The 19,149-nt window shown below is 36.1% G+C and overlaps 1 protein-coding gene across 1 annotated transcript in view; it reads left to right on the top strand.

Moving 5' to 3' along the window:
• LOC102492775 (2,4-dienoyl-CoA reductase, mitochondrial-like) overlaps positions 1-19,149 on the top strand; it is a 102,213-nt gene that overhangs the window by 11,160 nt on the left and 71,904 nt on the right. The window contains 2 exon segments of the mRNA XM_014586182.1: positions 8,728-8,889; positions 12,416-12,532. Of these exon segments, the coding sequence (XP_014441668.1) occupies positions 8,728-8,889; positions 12,416-12,532 (279 nt within the window).

The raw sequence follows: 19,149 nt of genomic DNA, 5'->3' as shown, positions 1-19,149 counted from the left end.
GGTCGACTACGTGGGAGTCCAGCGACATAGCCATTACGCTAACTGCTGGTTCTCACTTTCCCTCTCTTTCTCCAGTGAGTGCACATGTTTTTGGGGGGGCTTATACTAAACAAACAAACAAACAAAAAGTTCACTAGGCACCTGAGAGTACACTGTAACATGGGAGCATGGGACTCTCACATCCTACAGGAATTAGAAGGTTTGATTTAGACAGATCATGAAAGGGCTAGCAGGTGGCATGGTAGTTAAGGTGCTGGACTCCCGCATGGCCGACCACAGTTCTAGTCCTTGACCTGGTGGCTTGAAAATCATGCTGAGCACTTGTGTGTGCATATGTGCCCAAAATCCTGAGAGAAGAATGAAGAAGGGATTGTGATGTGGCCATCCCTCCTAAGGGATGATTTCTCTTTTCCCTCTCTGTGTCTCTCTCCAGCAAGTGCATGTACCCTATGGCAAAAAAAGAGAAAAAGAAAAGAAAAAAACAACATGAAAATCACTCACCCAGTGATTTTCAACCACAATGTACACAGAGAAGCTTATAATTATAAATACTTTGTACCATCCTTTTTACTGTATGAAGTAAAATTTGCATATCATTTAAAAATGTTTTTTCAATAACAATACTTATTATTTTTTTAGGGAGATATTTGCTGTAGGTGCGTGCCCTCTCTGGAGAGACAGAGAGACAGAAATTGAGAAATCACCCCCAAGGGGGTTGTCCACATCACAATCCCTTCTCCTCTTGGGATTTTGGGCATGCATGCACACATGCCTGGCATGACTTTTAAGTCACCAGGTCTGGGACTCGAACCATAATCGACTACTTGGGAGTCCAGCAACATAACCACTGCACTATCTATTAGTCCTTTTTTTTTCAAGAATTATTTATTTAATTGTAATTATAATTGTTATTTTTACAAATTTTTATAGGGCATGTGTACTCATCGAGAGAGAGGGAGAAGAGAAAGAGAGATGAGATAGATAGATAGATAGAGAGAGAGAGAGAGAGAGAATAGAGAAAGCAAACTGCCAGATCTGGAACTTGAACCACAGCTGGTCATTTGGGAGTCCAGTGCCTTAACCACCATTCTGTCTGCTGGCCCCACATCTCCTTTAAAAATTTTGTCATATTTCCTAACTGTAGTGAGGATAAGAGAGACTTTTTGCTATAGGTTATGTACACTTGCAGAAGAGACAGAGAGACAGAAAGCGAGAAATCCCCAGAGAGTAATGGCCATGCCACAATCTCTTCTCCTCCATTCTCCTCTCAGGATTTCGGGCATGTATGTGCACATGCCCAATGTGAGTTTTAAACCATCAGGTCCAGGACTTGAACCACAGTTGACTACATGGTAGTCCAGCAATATAAGCATATCCCATCTGCTGGTTCCAAAAATTCACATTTCTAAGAAATGTAAAATTTGATTAAAATACTTTGTATTTTTGTGCAAAACAGAACTGGCTTAGAGAATAATAAGTAATAAGTGGATTTTCCTCTTCACTTGGGGGATATTTGAAAGGTGAATGAGCATTTTCCCCCTGATTTTGTGAAATGTATTAATTTTATTCATGATGGAGAGTATGAGAAAGAGAGAGCAAGAGAGAGAGAGAGAGAGAGAGACTCATGCCACAATCTTCTCACACTTTGATTCCCTTTCCCCAGCCCTCCAGTTCTTCAGGATCTTGGGCCCACATATTAATGCCCAGTATGTTTTCAGGCTGACCTGAAAATATGAACCCATGGTTAGCCATGTGGCTTGCAGCACTACAGTCCCCTGCTGCACTGAACCACCAAGCTGGGCAAGCATGTTCCGTGGAACTGTTCTGCACAGCAGCCATCGCTGGTCTGGCTCCGTAGGTAATAGCGCTACCCTAGTGTCTCTTGATCTTTGTGGGAGCCATAGCAGTTCTTTCACAATTTTCCAAATATGCCTTCATCCATAGAACTACTTTTCTATTTTTCTCTTCTCTATTTACAGATTTTAAAGTTAAGGTCTTGGGAGATTAAGTCCTTTGTTCAATATCATGTGAGCTGGTCTGTGCCAGAGTCAGGGACTACTCATTAGGCACACAGATTTATTGATCCTTTATGCATTTAGTTTCAAACCATCTATGAAATCTCAGTGATGGCTTAAACCTACTTTGCTTTATTATATCCTATAGTCTTTCTCCTGGGCCAAACCTGTATACTCTGATCCTTAAAACACGCTGTCAATTTGTCACTTAAGTATCATTTTTCACAGTTCCCATGCTGAAAGTATCCTCTCTCATCATCTTTTCTCTAATATATTCTCTTCCATGAAGGAATCCTTTGCATCCAAACTTAAAATAGTCTCTCCTAGGTAGTCTCTTTAGTAGACCCTGTCCAGAAAGTTGTGTGTCTACCTTTTTAAAACTCTGATGGGGGCCAGTAGATGGCATGCCCTAAATTTCACACACTGGGCATGTATTCATGTATGCCCAAAATCCCAGGAGGAGAATAGTGGAGAAGAAATTGTGATATGGTCATTCCCTTGGATGTGTGTGTGTGTGTGTGTGTGTGTGTGTGATTTTTTTTATTTTCCCTCTCACTGTCTCCCTCTGGTGAACACATGTGCCCCAGGGTAAAAACCTTTGAAGAAAATAAACAACAACCTGATGGTGGAAACTAGACATCACCTTTTTCTGTATCCCACCCACCATATATCAGAACTATTTAGCTCCTAGTAGGTACTTAGAATTGGTGCTCAGTATAATCCCCAACCAAAGAGCTACTAATAATTCAAGTTAATTTATCTTGTCCATCTCAAACTGAATCGCAGCTCTGCTTCCAACAACATGGCTGTGCTGGGGAACATCTGGGAAAGAACAACAGAGACATTGGTCTGGCTTGCAGTGGTCAGGAAATGAAGTGGCTCATTCCTAGCAACGGCCCATTTTGTATTTTGGAGGCAGAGATATAAACAATGACAGGCTCTGTTAAAAGCAGCTGCACTCACAAACCTTCCAACAGGCTTCATATGTGCAAATTACAGGAAGGACTCCTGGTACCATATTGGGCTTCTCAGTCACACACAGAGAGTGGAGCAATCACTGTCAGCAGTGTCATCTTTGAATACAAGGCAGAACAATGTGTCCATATCCTACTTGCCATGTGAGTGAAGGTGGAAAAGAAATGGGGTGGGGTCATTGATAGCAGCTGGGGATTTTTGACTGTTTATTAACCCTCTGCAAAATCTGAACAGAAATTTCACCCCTGAACAACAACAAAAAATCTGACATTTAAGTTGAAAATAACCTTCAAATTAAGTCTGCACTCATGGTATAGATTTTCTTTACCTTCAGGTTTTATTTTTTTCCAAGTGTCTTTTGATTGGTTGTCAGGTTGTTTGGGTTATCGCCTTCTCATCTGAATGTTTTATTGTGAAAGTGCAACATGTGAGATCTAACATGATGTATTAGGCATATAAGTAATCAGGGAAAAATGCAGTTAAGCCCATGGATTCTTTGGAAATATGCACAAATATTTATAATATTATAGTGTTCAATCCAACTTTTTTGATAAATGAAATATATCCATTATAAATGAGAAACATCAAACTAGAAGGAATTAGAACAGCAAAGCATAAAATACTAAGAGAATTGGTTCATGACCCTGGTTATAAAGTAATCACACATAACTTTCATAACTCTCTCTAACACTTTCATAGATTTCTACATCTAAAATGTGTGGCTTTTTAAAATAATTATAAGTAATTTTGGTAAGGACTTTGATAATTAGTTGTATTCATGGAAAAGACAATCTAAAGTCAATGCTTTCTTAAGTGTTAAAGGTGCTATTTATCATATTTCTGGGTTCTTGAGTTGATGATTTATGGTTTATGTTACCAAATTTTCGAGTAGTTAGATTTATAACTATTGTCTTACTCTTCCTAGACTTTGTCTCAATATACCAACAGGAAAGCAGAGTTTGTCTACACATGGGTAATATGGGCAATGACTGTTTCAATTGGAGTGAGTTCTTCGAGACTACACCACTGATCAAATGCTTTTATTGTTCATTATTTTGTGTGGTTTGATTCAAAAGAAAATTCTGTTTGGAAAATAAACTTTTTTTTTTTTTTTTGGAGAGATTTTCGCTATAGGGCGCTTGCGCTCGCCAGACAGACAGAGAGAGACATTAGAGAGAGAAAGCAAGAAATCACCCCCAAGGGGGGATGGTCACGCAGCAATCCCCTCTCTTCCATTCTCCTCTCGGGATCTTGGGCACGCACGCACGTGCGCCCGGTGTGAGTTTTAAGCCACCGGGTCTAGGACACGAACCGTGGTCGACTACGTGGGAGTCCAGCAACATAGCCATTACACTAACTGCCAGTTCCCTGGAAAAGAAACTTTTAATTTAGAAAAGGAACATTTTAAATAATAAAATTAATAATGGCTATTACATAAGCTTCAGTTAATGTTCTGAATTAGTATTAACTGGCCAATCACTTCAAACACTAGGTGTTAGCATGGGCGGGCTAAACTTGGAGCAGATGGGAAGAAGAAACACTATTTCAGAGCATAGAGGATGATCTCTATAAATAATTTTAGAAGATTGTTTGCATTCCTATAAGCTAAAGGTAAAACATGATTGGTCATGTTCTCTGTTTTATCAGTGGACACACAGCTATTATTTTAGAGGACTCATTTACACTGGTAAACGTCAGTTGTAGGCACACACACATAGCATTACATGACACTCCAGTGCAGTAATTACAAACCACTGTTCCTGTCTTACCACACAGACGTGTCTGCAAAAGGAGGAGTTAATGATTAAGAATGAATGATTCCTATAAAATATAAAATAAAATAATTAATAAAAAGAGAATGATTCCTAATTCTTGAATGATCAAGAATACTTTCTAAAGGTAGGCACATGTTAGGTATTGACTAATTAGACTATTTCAATAGAATCAATTGATTCCATAAAAATGGGCAGAGACACTAGATGTAGCTTTTAAAAATACAATACAAACTCTTTTTTTCAAGTGAAGTAAGTGTTTCTGTTAGTCAAGATGGATCAATCTGTATGCATATTAAGACAGACTTATAGAGGAAGAAGGGTGGGTTTTGAAGTGAACATATATAGAAATGAATGGAGATGATTTCCCATGAAACCAGAGCTGCATGAGCCGCCTCGTGGCAATTAGGTCCTGTACCCAGGGGCCAGGGCTTACTACAAAGACCAACATGTTCATATTCATATTCCAGAGAAAATACCTTATGAGAATAATATGTGGAATGAAAAAGAGAAAAAAAAAGGTGTCAATTCTCCCTTATTTACCCATATTATTAGCCAGAGCAAAGGAATTTGACACATCATACTCTAGTCTCTTAGGCAATGTCCATTAGAAATTATTTTGAAATCCCAGCTTCAAAAGTAATTTCTACAGGCAGAAAAAATATTGGGAAGAGTTTGTATTCACAAAAATAGTCACCTGGGTCAATCTCTGTGGTTCTCTAATGCATGGGATGCTACAAATAACTCTGAACTCAGAGCCTGGACATGTGATTTGTAATTTAAAATCAGAGACATATTTAAGATCTTGCTCCAAATGAAACACTGATGTGGAATGAGGAAGCATCCTTGTTGAGAAACTCAGACTCATTCAGATGGAGAAGCCTACCTGAGATACTTTACCCCAAACTAACTACCATGTTCATGTCTAACACACACAATTCTATACCTGCCTCTCTTTAAACTGAGTTCACTCTTCTCCCACACCCTCTGGGGGCTTCTTTCTGCCTATCTCAGCATTCCCACTCAAAATTCTACCCATCCTGTAAGTCTTATCTCAAAGGACACCTTTTGCAAAAAAGATTTTTCCATCATTCCAGCTAAATTCTTGTTTTTCTCTTCTATATTTTCAATCTTTGGGGGCAGGTGGTGGAGCAGTGGCAATACAACTGGACCCACATGGGAAAAGTCCTAGGTTTGCGTTCCCAAGACTTCCTGAGCATGTTAGGAGAGTCTGTGCCCGTGATCTGGGCTAGCTGAAACTGGAGATGGAATGTAAAGACCCAGATGGAGGTGTTGGTTTCTTTGTCCTTCTTCTCCTTCTTCTTCTTTCTCTTCTTCTTTTTTTTTCCTTCCTCTTTTTTTTTTTCCCTAGAGGAAGGAAGGAAGAAAAGGACAAGGACAGAGAGAGAGAGACAAAAAGAAACAAACTTAAAAAGTATTTCACACTTTGAACACTCTTTAAGTGTACAGACATCAGGGAAGGAAGAAGGAAAAGAAAGTTTTGTCATGTGTTCAAGATTTTTAACAAAACTTAAAAATAATTTTTATTACTTCATTGCACTGCATATATAATGCATATTAATTGAAAATAAAACAACAATAACATACTAATAATTTAGTGTATATCCTTTCATTAATTTCACCAAATGAGTGTTTATATACAGATATATAACACCTTTTTTTTTTTTGAGAGAAAGGCTTTTGCTATAGGGCACGTGTGCTCGCCAGAGAGAGACAGAAAGACAGAAAACGAGAAATCACACCCCCCCCCCCAGGGGGGATGGCCACGCCACAACCCCTTCTCCTCTGTTCTCCTCTCGGGATCTTGGGCACACACGCATACGCACCCGGCATGAGTTTTAAGCCACCGGGTCCAGGATGCGAACCATGGTCAATTACATGGGAGTCCAGCTAACTGCGGGTCCCAATGTTTTTTTTTTTTTTTTTTTTTTTGAGAGGTTTTTCCTATAGGGCGCATGCACTCACCAGAAAGACAGAGAGAGACAGAGAGACAGAAAGCAAAAAATCACCCCCCAGGGGGGATGGCCACACTGCAATCCCTTATCCTCCTTATTCTGCTCTCAGGATTTTGTTTTGGGAATGCATTCACATGTGACTGGCATGAGTTTAAGCCACCAGGTCCAGGACTTGAACCACAGTAGACTACATGGGAGTCCAGCGACATAGCCATTACACTAACTGCTGGTCCCATAGAAATATAGCACTTTTTTTTTTACAAAAATAAGGTCCCATAGTAGAATTAATTTAAACTTTATTTTATTGATTGTTATAAGTATATAGATTTCCACATTTGTAATAAAATTTTTCAATGGTTGTATAATATTTTATTGTATGGAGATAGCAATTTATTTAACTAATGCCTTATTCTGGAACATTTCAGATTTTTTCTCATATTTTGTTATTATAAACGTCTTTATAGGAAAAGTATTTTTATATATCCTTCAATAATATTTATTTGGCACCTGTTGTTTTCATAGTCATGTGTGATAGATATTCCATTAGTATTTTCTTTGGAAGAATTAATGAAACTTTCAAAATTTGCATCAAAATGTATAAATACATTGAGGTATTGACTTCCCAATATTCCACTTCAAATTAAAATGAATATATATATATATATGTTAAAAAGATATACAGAGTTATATATAATAAATAATGTAATATACAACATAATATGCAATAATAATTATATATATTCCATATATATTTAAAAAATCTTTGCCAATGGGCTGGGGAAAACCATTTTTTATTTACTTGATTTTGAGTGGGATTTTACACTTCAAAGTGTGTTTTTATCATTTTCTTTTCTTCTGTATAAAGTAAATTTTCAGGCTTTGTACATTTATTGAAAAACATATGCATTCATCCCCTTTATTTACCCCTTTATTTATTTTTCCTAATTATTAATTTGATTTTATTTATCATTTTTTAAAATTTGATACAGGGCATGTGTGCTCATCATACAGAGACAGACAGAGAGAGAAAAAGAGAGAGAGCGAGAGATGAGAAAGTAAATCACCAGGTCCGAAACTAAAATTGCAGTCTGCTACGTGAGAGTCCAAGGGTGTAACAACCACACCACTTGCTGGCCACTTGGAAAACTTTTTAATATATTAAACAGATTAATTAAATTATTTGTCTGTCACTATATTAAAAATACTCCTCTCAATTTTTTTTTTTGTTTGTTTTTTGCTCACTTTTTTTTTTTTTTTAAAAACAGACTTAAAAAGTAATTTACAAAGTCGAATCTGTTAGTCTTTTAGTTAGGGTAGGTAGTCAGGCATAAGCAGGGAGAAGAAGACCTTGAGGTCTGTTGGCACTGCCCATGGTACTAACCATGGCAATATGTCAAACCATCCTTTGCTTCCTTTGTGGTTAGGTACACCCTGCTATTCAGGTAGGGGACAGCAGAGAGGACCTTATATAATTTGGAGCATGCTCAGTACTGAAGAGAGGAAGCTTTTATAACTTAAAGGAATCTTGTGTAACTTGGAGTATGGTCAGTACTGTGCTTGGTTACCTTCAAATAACTTTTAGCTTATTAACATACTATTTGCATTGATTCATGGGAAATTATTATATAACAAGACCCAACTGAGTATGTACTGAAATGGAAAGAGGAGAGCTGAGATATGGAAGAACACAACACAGAAACCTGATGTCTACTGTCTATGAAGAGAACCAGCCCCCGCTTACCTATCAGGAGTGTACTTTCACTTCCGTTTTTCCCTGCTCTGTTCTTTTATCCTGCTATAAAGCTTTGTTCCACCATACATTGTCTCTTGGCTGAATTCTTTCTTTCTAAAAGACAACTCTTTTTCCTCCAGTTGTCTGTCCTGTCAAGATCTTTGGCATGCACTGGTACATTAAGCATGCTTTTCCAACCTATAAGTCCAGAACTCAAATCCTAGTCTGCCATATAGGATCTGGTTTCCTCTGTGCAGTGTGTAACTGAAGCACTACAGACCACTTCTACCCCTATTTGGGAAAAGTTAAATGGAAAGTGGGAGACAGCATGTAAAACATCAACTGTGATCCAAGAGAAGATGTACACCGAAGAGGAGATAGTGGGCAATGGGATGGAAAAAGATTACCTGACCGTCTGTGTATGAGTGTGTTTGTGTGTGTGTATGTGTAAGGATGTGAAGAATGGTCTCATGATGTCTCTTTCAAGGGCATTTTAATGGATGGGCTGTTTGTTAAAAATTGTTTAGTCTTTCTCATTGGTAGAACACCTTGGGAAAGCAATTTTGTTGAGGGATTATAGAAGTTAGGCACACAGGACATGATTTTAGAATAGTATAAATGTTAAGTTGCAATAGAAGATGGGACAACATCAGAACATGGGAACTATTTTTCTGATGCTACTGAATTATTTTGCTTTTGAGATCTCATTTTTATAAACCTGTATATCCAATACTCCTTAGTACTGAAAAGCAAAGAATCAGAAAGGAAAATGAGGGGAAAAATTGACTAAAGGAGAGATTTCTTTATTTGCTTTTGGTAGTCATAGGAAGAGTCATTGCATAATGGCTATGTCGCTGGACTCCCATGTAGTAGACCGCGGTTCGAGTTCTGGACCTAGAGGCTTAAACTCAGGCCGGGCACGTGTGCGGCGTGTGTTTCCAAGATCCCGAGAGGAGAATGGAGGAGAAGGGATTGCGGCATGGTCATCCCCCCTGGGAGGTGATTTCTTGCTTTCTATCTCTCTGTGGGGGACACAAGCGCCCCGTGGAAAAAAAAAAAAAAAAAAAAAAAAAAAAAAAAAAAAAGAAAGAAAAGAAAAGAAAAAAAACTCTCAAAAAACCCCCCCCAAAACAAAAAAACCTCTTCCCCCCCAAAAAAAAAAAATCTGGTGCTTCTGTGTTTTATATTCTTGGTACCTCTCAAATCTATTCACTTTCTTGCATTCTCACTACTTCAAAGCCACTAGCCTTTCTCCCATGGTTTATTGCAAGAGCCCACTAAATTGCTTGTCTCAACACTTGCCGAACAACCCATCTATTTTCTACACTATAATCTTTCTGAAACAAATCTCATCTTGCTTCGTCTCCTCCCCAGTGTTTTCAAGCCAGAGACCAGGCTTCATAATGTGGTAGGTGAGATCCTCTGAGCCCTTCTTGTCTAGTCTCATTATTGGCCCAGTGTCCTCATAGCTACTCTTCATGCTCTAGTCTTTTGCACTCTTCCTTGTGTCTAAATTCCTTTAAGCATGTTTGTGAAGAATTCCTTGAATGCCCTCCCCATCAGTTAAGGTTGAGTGCTCCTTCTATGGGCTTCCGTGGCACAGAGGATGTGTTGTATTGAAATTTTGTACTTGCCTGTCTGAAATAGAGCTACTGAAAACTAAGCTTCCAGAGGGCAGATACTCTATGTTATAGACCATTGTCCATGATACTTAATCATATAGTAGGTGCTCAATATAAATTTATTCATTTGATTAATAAATTGCAATGCATACTAGAATGTTAAAGAAAAGTGTTCTGTCTAGAAAGGCTGTGTCTATCAAGCACTCACATACTTTCTAACTCAATTCTCTCTTTTATCTCTTTTCTAATATTTCTTTCATGTATCTCCAAACTTCCTTGAAGAAAGCAGTAAGTTTTCTTACCATCTCTGTCCTCCATTTTCAGGTTTGATTTCTGACTGACCCAGAACATGCACGGCTTTGCTAAGGGAAAGGAATATAGATCTCTTAAACTTTCAAATAATGATAGAATATCCAGGCCTCTTTGCCATTCCGTCCTTTATCTAATCGCTGTTTGTGCTTCCTATTTATTCTTTTTCCACTTTGTCCATGAAAGCAAAGAAGACATAGTGGATATTTCTCTCAATTTTAAAATTTATTTTATTCATAATGGCATGTGCACATGTGAGACAGAGAGAAAGACCCTTTCCAAAATGGTCTTGTCACGTGACTGTCTCCTTTACCCAACCCCTTCCACCTTGTCAGGATCTTGGGTACACACCAGGCATATTTTCAAATTGACCCTGAGGTGAATACAAACCTACAGTTGGTCAAGTGTCTTCTAGCACTGAAGTTCAGTTTGCTACTGACTGCACCACCAGGGTAGGCCTTAAATGGGGCTTTCTGCTTCTCATATGCTGTTTCTAGAATAAATTCACTTGCTTTCCCTGTCTCTCATTTTCATGAAAGTGGCAGATGTCACTATGCAAAATTAATAATTTTGTAATCAGAATTATGATTTGACTGCTAAGACAGAATGCCAAGATATCTTGCATTTTCTAACATTAGTAAGGTTAAAAGAGTGCTTAGCTACTTGCACTGTTTACTTCATTTTTGTGCCATTTTATAATAATAAAATACTTCTGCCTATGTGAGGGTCTCAGACTCATGTTTAGATTTGTAAGGTAATAAGTTCAAGGAAAACTTAGCTGAGGACATTCTACTCCAACTACTCTGCCTCAATGTTTATACTTTATATAAAACATGGGGATAATATTATAAAATTTATACTTTTACATTTTTACAAGGCCTTGATAACAAAGAAGATCACATCCATACATTTGAAAGTGGCACTTATTTCCTCACATGGAGGATAAGTAGACTTTTTATGATGTCTTCATGTATTTAATTGGTTTTGGCACATCAAAATTCAGACCCCTCAATTGAACATGTAAATATTTGGAGACTGTGAGTCTAATAGTGATTTTAATTTTAATAGTTTTATGATAAGACCTTTCCAACAGGACTAAAGGAATGTCAAATTCAGTTTATATGCCAGGTAAATGTTAAGTGTTGAAGGTCTATAATCTTTCAACGCATTATAGCTGTGTTGGAAAGAGCAATATTTCATACTGTATATTTATTTAAATTTATACTCTCCCACATTGGCATTAGTTTTCATCTTTTTAATCTCATTCTCATATTTTTAAGTAGGAATTAATGTCGTAGTTCCTGTTTTATGAATAAATAATCTCAGATCTTCTATGGGAATATAGTTGCTTTCCTTTGCATATAGAATCTAGGCTAAAGTAAAATAATTTCCATCTTGACTTACTTTTAGAAATGAGTCTGTGCTAAGGTATCTTCCAACTAATATTAAGAATTCTGGGGGACCAGCAAGTGATACAGTGGTTAAAGCACTGGATTCCCACGAAGTCAACCATGGTTTGAGACCTGGACTCGGTGGCTTGAAATTCAAACCGGGATGTGTGCGTGTGTGCCCAAAATCTTGAGAGGAAAATGGAGAAGGGATTCTAGGATGGCCATTCCCCATGGGGTATGTGTGTGTGTGTGTGTGTGTGTGTGTGTGTGTGTGTGTGGTTTCTCACTTTTTGTCTCTCTGGCGAGCACGCATACCCTATAGCAAAAATTTCGCTCTCTAAAAAAATAAAAATAAAAATAGAGTTTATGAGGATACTATCTTCCAGCTTTTTAGGACACAACACTTCAAATTATCCTAATCTACTCTCTTTTACATCTATGCTATCAGCTCCTGGAAAATTCCTTCTTTGTTATATAAAACTGTCTGCAGAGATGAACATTACTGCTACCAACATGGAAGCTTCTTGGGAAGGGGAATATTGTGCTTTTTGATGGTAGTCTATCTCAGATTTCCACTGTCAGTATGAATGAGTGAGTGCCTATTTGACACTGTTGTCTCACAGATAACAATTGTAAACTCTGACAAAAATACACTCAAAGACAACCTGAAAGTACTAATGAGTGGAAAAGCAGGCAGATTTGGGAGGAGAGTCAATGGTGGGAAGAAGGGAATAGCATGGGTGAGTTGCCCATTTTGTATGGTTTAAGACTGAGGGCAGACCCAAGTTAGTGCCCTGCTGAATAGCTAAAACTCCAATAGCTGATCTACAGTATTTCTGGAATTGAGCATCAGAGGCTAAAGTTTAGGGCAATCACAAGATGAATGAGGAGACAATCCTGGAAAGGAGAGTCAGAGAGAACAACTAGTTCTGTGTATAGATTCTTTCCAAATCTGACTGACCCCTTAACACATGCATGAGATAGACTCAAATCTCCTCAACTAAGAGTCAAAGAACCAAACAGGATTTTAAGTTATAATTTGTAGTTTGGATTAATCTAGTTAATTCCCTGCTAAAACAAAAATCCTTTTCAGAAGGTCATAAAATAACCTAAAGTTTCTATAATATTAATCATACCCAGATAAAATCCAAAACTATTCACCTTGCAAAAAACTAGTAAAATGTGACCCATTTTCAGAAGAAAAGATAAACAATGGAAATCAACCCTAAAGAAATCTATGTTTTGAAATTTGGTGACAAAAGATTTTAAAGCAGTTATTTTCAACTTTTTGCCAGCCAACTCCTAGATCTGTATCTTTTCAAGATAGCGTTTTGGAGTTTCATTTTCTTTCTTTGATTGGACCACATTTTCTTGTCTGCCTTGTGACATGTTGGTGAGATTTGGGCATTCAATAAAACAATGACCAGTGGCTTAAAACTCACACCGCGCACGTGTGCGTGTGTGCCCAAGATACCAAGAGGAGAATGGAGGAGAAGGGATTGCAGCGTGGCCATACCCCCTGTGGGGTGATTTCTCGCTTTCTGTCTTTCTGTCTCTGTCTGTCTGTCTGGCGAGCACATGCGCTCTATAGCGAAAAAACCTCTCCAAACAAACAAACAAACAAACAAACAAACAAACGAAACATACGGCACTATTCACCTGTTTCCATGTTAGCGAGAATTGATTGAAAGAGGAATTTGTGTGAGATTTAGAAGACTAGAGTGAGGATCTGCTATTTCTCTCTGAAGGTTATTGTGCTTATATAGTGGACACTGAGGTATCACTGGGTTCTATGTTATCTTCGATCCTACCTATTTCAAATCCAGGTCCACCTTCAGATTCTCGGCAGCAAATCCACAGATGTGTTAGCAACATAGAGGCAGTGTCTGATCAACCTTCTCACAAGTTTTCCCTTCATAGTCTAATTTAGATTGTGGAATGTTCTAGACTTCTCAGATTGACTTATTGATGATTCCCCTGGGCTCCCAACTTCCCTCTTAGACCTGTACTTTCTCACTTTCCCCACAGCGATGTAAGATTTAGTTTTTATTTAAAAAATCCTTTCCCATAGTTCACTGTGGTTCTAAATCCTGTATGAACCCTGGTGGATATAGTACCTCATTTTCTTATGTAATTTTAATAGTTGTTTATTGTTATTGATTTCCATTTCATTTTTAAAAATTATGTTATGATTAGATAACAGTTTATTTGTCCTTGAATTTTTAGAAATTTTTAAGATTATTAAGAAATTATTAAGATTATTTGTTACTCACAGAATAGTATTTTTATAACTATTTTAGAAAATTTCAAAACAATATACATTCTATGCTTTCTATTAACAATAGATTAGTAATTATGGTAATAGTATTTACCATTTGTCTGATTTTTGTTTACATTAACCATCAAGAGAAATATATATATTTATATGCATATACCACTATTAGGTGTGATGAAATTAGTGTTATGAAAAAAAGCATTATAAAAATGTAATAGAATAAAATAAAATGATAGAGAACATATATCTGTACCGATTGTAGTAAGGACAGAAATTAGTTTTATTGAATGTTTGTGTGGATGTACTACAATACAAAGTGCATTTATTGTAGATTGTTGTAAAAATATTGGAAACACCTAGTGTAAAAGGCACCAACCTATTCATGCTCTTTCTGTGCTACAGAGTTCAAACTCAAGGGCAGTGCGAAAAACACAAGTTTCTTTCATTCTTCATTGTCAGAGATTGATCTCTGGTTAGCAGGAAAGTAATAACCATTCTAAATCTGTATTAATGGACTTTTATAAGTCAGACCCATTAAGACTACATGCTCATGAGGTATGCCCTTAGATAACCTATCATCACTTTGTATGTAACAGCCACTTACTTAATAACCAATTGAGAGATGGATACTTTCATGGATAACTTGGTTATTTCATCTTTGATGATGTTGTAATGGTTTTCATGAACATATCTTAAAGACTACCATTCCCAATTAACTAATAATATCAGCACCCACACTTTAGACATGGTTTTATGATAAATATGAAGACTTCATTTGTAATGAACTTTGGTTAAAGATTTCAGTAGCCAAAATCACATGAATTTTGGTAAGGCTTTTAATTTACCTAAAAGACAGAAAAATATCTCTTAGTCATTAAGAATATAAATCCCTAAAAAGGTACTTGGAGGTATGAAATAATTGGAAAACACACTAAAATTCTGTACTTTTATAAATGTTTGCTTCTTAATTTATAGAAAGATGGAAAGTAATTGAAAATCAGTAATTTGAGACACTAATTGCAATTACTTAAGTTGAAATTAGCATAAAAATTTCTTTTATGAACAGAGGCAAAATAATACAATAAAATTTAAATGAATGCATAATAGAATGCTATTTGAGTAAAGACTGGAACACTTTGGAGACTTGACAAGAAAATGATTGATGAAGTGTCAAATTTAGTTTTTAAAGCAGTAAAATAAATACTATTGAGATAAAATAAGAACTAAAATTTAAAATTAGTCCATAGTCAGATGATCAAGAAACAATTCTTGTAAAAGAATGTTAGGTAATCTCCTGATCAAGTTTTATTTAAATAATGTTCCTATATTTTTAAAAAATAATATTCCTAAAATTAATACAACAGATAATTTGTAACTCTATACATTAAGTTTTTTCTTATACCCAAGGAAAAACGTCCTGAGGAGACATGGCCTTGATTCTTGGTCAAATAATTTGTAGGATTTCTTTCTTTTTTTTTTTTTTCATTTCATGGACTTAGCATTACCAGTATTTAGCATTTCAATTTTGAACAGATTTCAAAATAAATCAGCAGACACATTGAGACATTGGTTATTTTCGACAAGTGTCAGATAAATGAATATTTTAGGAGATTCTGACACTGTGCCAAATGTCTTTAAATCTAAATTATAGAGTCTTTTTTTTTTTAATGAAACCTTGAGCTTTGCCAAGAGGTACATTTTTATATTGTTACCAATTACTACATTCAAAAGACTTGTCTACAAAGAAATTGATAGAGGGCAGTCAAGTCTTTTGCACTGCATAACTTATACCATTAGGTGTCGGAATATGGATTGACTTGTTCTCAAGACTAAAAGTTAAACATAACTGAGCGCTAAATACCATGACAAATGAAAGTCCTGTGCAAAGATCACAAGACAGCATACAGCAAATGGAATTTCTAAAAAACTCACTATTCTCTAATATACACCTGATAAATGATCATGTAAAATGGTAATTTTAGGAGAAAAATTAATGTTGCTCTTCAAGATAACAATAAGCACTTAGTAAAAAAAAAAAGTACATACATTAGGAACAGAAAAGACTAATTTATTCAATTTAGCATACATTGTAAAGTTCAGGATGAAGACAATAAATGATGAAACCAGATTAAAGCTAAGGCATTAAGCTAGTTCATCTGAGATTCTCAGGGAATAAAAAAAATCTTTTAGAAGAGGCAACCTAGAGATTGAGAGAAAATATTTCTGAGTCACTTATCTGATAAAAGGTTAATATCCAAAATAAACAAGGGGATCACACAACTCAATGGTAATAAGATGAATAATCCAATTTTTAAAAGGGCTAAAGACCTGGATAGACATTTTTCTGAAGAAAAAATGAAAAGCCAATAGGTACATGGAAAGGTGGTTAACATCACTAATCATTAGAGAAATGTAAGTCAAAACCATGATGAGATGTCACTTCACACCTGTCAGGATGCCTTTTGTCAAAAAGACAAAAGCATTGGTGAGTGTATGGAGAACAGGAAAACTTTTATACAGTTGATGCAAATGTAGGTTGGTGTGTCCACTGTAAAAAAAAGTATGGAGAATCATTTAAAAATTACAAATAAAACCACTATATCATTCAGTAAACATTTTACTGGGTCTATTCCCAAAGGAAACAAAATCACCACTTTGTAAGATTATCTGTACTCTCACGTTCATTGCAGCATTAATTACAATGTGGAAACAAGCTATGGAAACAACTGGAATATCCATGAATGGAAGAACAGATAAAGAAATTGTAATAGATATGTATTATACACACACACACACACACACACACTCATACACATACGTACATTTAACAAAATGTTATTCAGTATTAAAGAAGAAGATCTGGGCCATTTTCAAAAACTTGGATAAACTAGAGGACATTTAGGACTAAGTGAAATAGGCCAACTGTAGAAAAAAAAATACTGCAAGAGCTCACTTATTTCCAGACCATAAAAAAAAGGGGAAGGGGCAGCAGGTGTCATGGTGGTTAGAGTGCTGGATTAACACATGGTCTACTGTGGCTTGAGTCCTGGACGTGGTGCCTTGCTTTTTCATTTTCCCTCTCTCTCTGTCTCTCTGGTCAATATTAAATATACAGTAATAATAATAATAACGATAAAGTAAAATTAAATAAATCTTTTTAAAAAATAAATTAAATAAATTAATAAACATATAGAAGTAGAGTAGATTAGTGGGTACCAGGGAAGGAGGGGTGAGGATAAGGAGAAGACAAAAGGGGAGTGAGGAGATGTAGCTCCAAAGGTACAAAGTTGTAGTTAGTAAGAATGAATAACTCTAGACATCTAATGTAAAACATGAGGATTGCAATCAATACTATTGCATTGTATACTGAAAATTTGCTAAGATTGCAGATTTTAGGTACTCTTACTATGAAACAACAAAAAGTATTATCATTTTATTCAAAGATGAAGGAAATTACTATGACTCTTACAGAGATGGTGAATATGTTAATTTGTTTGATAGCAGTAATCGCTTCACACTTTATATGTGTATCAAAATATCAGGATGCACTCTGTACACAACAAAAAATAAAATAAAGCAGAAAAAGATTTTAAATGTTTTACTATGTGAGGTAGCACATTTAATGCTGCCTTTAAAATAAGACCAAATAGCTATGGATAAAATAAGGGGAAGTCCAATTGCAACACTTCTATAGAATTTTTTCTTTTTCTTTTCTTAGAGCGCATGTGCTCACCAGAGAGAGACAGAGAGACATAGTGAGAGGGGAAGTGAGAAATCACCCCTAAGGGGGGATGGCCACACAACAATTCCTTCTCCTCCATTCTCTTCCCAGGATTCTGGGGACATACACATGCGTGGTGTGATTTTCAAGTTGCCAGGTCTGGAACTCAAACCACTGTCAACTATGTGGGAGATCAGGTCCTCACGTCCCCAGTCACCATGGCATCCTGTAGCCCACCCCTATAGAATTTTTTTCCCCAGAGAAGTTTCTTGCAATTATATTTTCAAAATAACTTATTATTATTATAAGTAATAAATCATTTTATTGACTATTAATACTTTATATTATACAACTGATCAAGATCTTTATTGTTGAGTAGTGGGTCAAACTTTAAAAAGTTATCATTATGACTTATTTCTAAAAAACTGATATCAACTCAGTTATCTAGCTGAGCTAGTTTTTTTTTTATTGAACTGCGAACTTTATTTAGATTTTTTTCTAGTTTCCCCTTTTTTCAGAGTTACCATGTTTCTCTGTCTAAACGCTATACATTACAAGTAGTCACTAAATCCAGGCAGTATGCCAGAGGAAGAAAGAGTTGTCAAAGAATTTGTGATCACAGGTAATACCACCACAGTAATTAATAAATATTTTTGGGACAATACTTTGGGGATATGTAAGTAGCTTCTTTCTCCTTAATGTTTTGCCACTAATTTTACCATATATCCTCCCTAGTATTACCATAGTTGCTAATGGTGATTTATATTTCTTGTATTATTTCTCAATGTTATAACAGATTAAAAAAATTCTACATTGAAGATACTCCTGTTTTCCCATAGTCCTATTTTTAGCCATATATTCATGTCATTTTAGACTTATGGCTACTGATTCTTTGGGCTATAATTTGACACAGTCATTATTTTTCAGTATTAGCCACTGAGAGTTATCCTTAATTTTTTTTACTGTATTTTCTAATTTTTTAAATTGTATTTATTTATTTTTAATTAATTTTTTATACATTCAATCACATTATTTAGCTTACAGAGTGAACATTTGAATATGTGAACATTTCTCCCTAGTCCAGTTGATCAAAATTTCTTCAACAGATAACACTATACCTTCCCATCCCATCAATTCTCTGCCTCTTTATACTTCCTCCAAATGTCCTTCCCTAGGCCCCACTCCTCCACACACACCACATCTGGCATTCACACCCATCTTTTCTGTTTGTATATCCTTTAGTCAATTATTTTCAGTCATAGAGTGTGGACACTCGGTATATATTAAGTGGGGACATACAATGTCTCTCCTTCATAGCCTGGCTTTCTTCACTTAGTAAATCTTCCATATTCTCCCCCTTT

Source organism: Tupaia chinensis, unplaced genomic scaffold, assembly GCF_000334495.1.
Source record: "Tupaia chinensis unplaced genomic scaffold, TupChi_1.0 Scaffold000117_2, whole genome shotgun sequence".
Lineage (NCBI taxonomy): Eukaryota > Metazoa > Chordata > Mammalia > Scandentia > Tupaiidae > Tupaia > Tupaia belangeri.
Note: the sequence above shows the minus strand (reverse complement) of the source record. Positions and strands in the feature narration are given on the sequence as shown.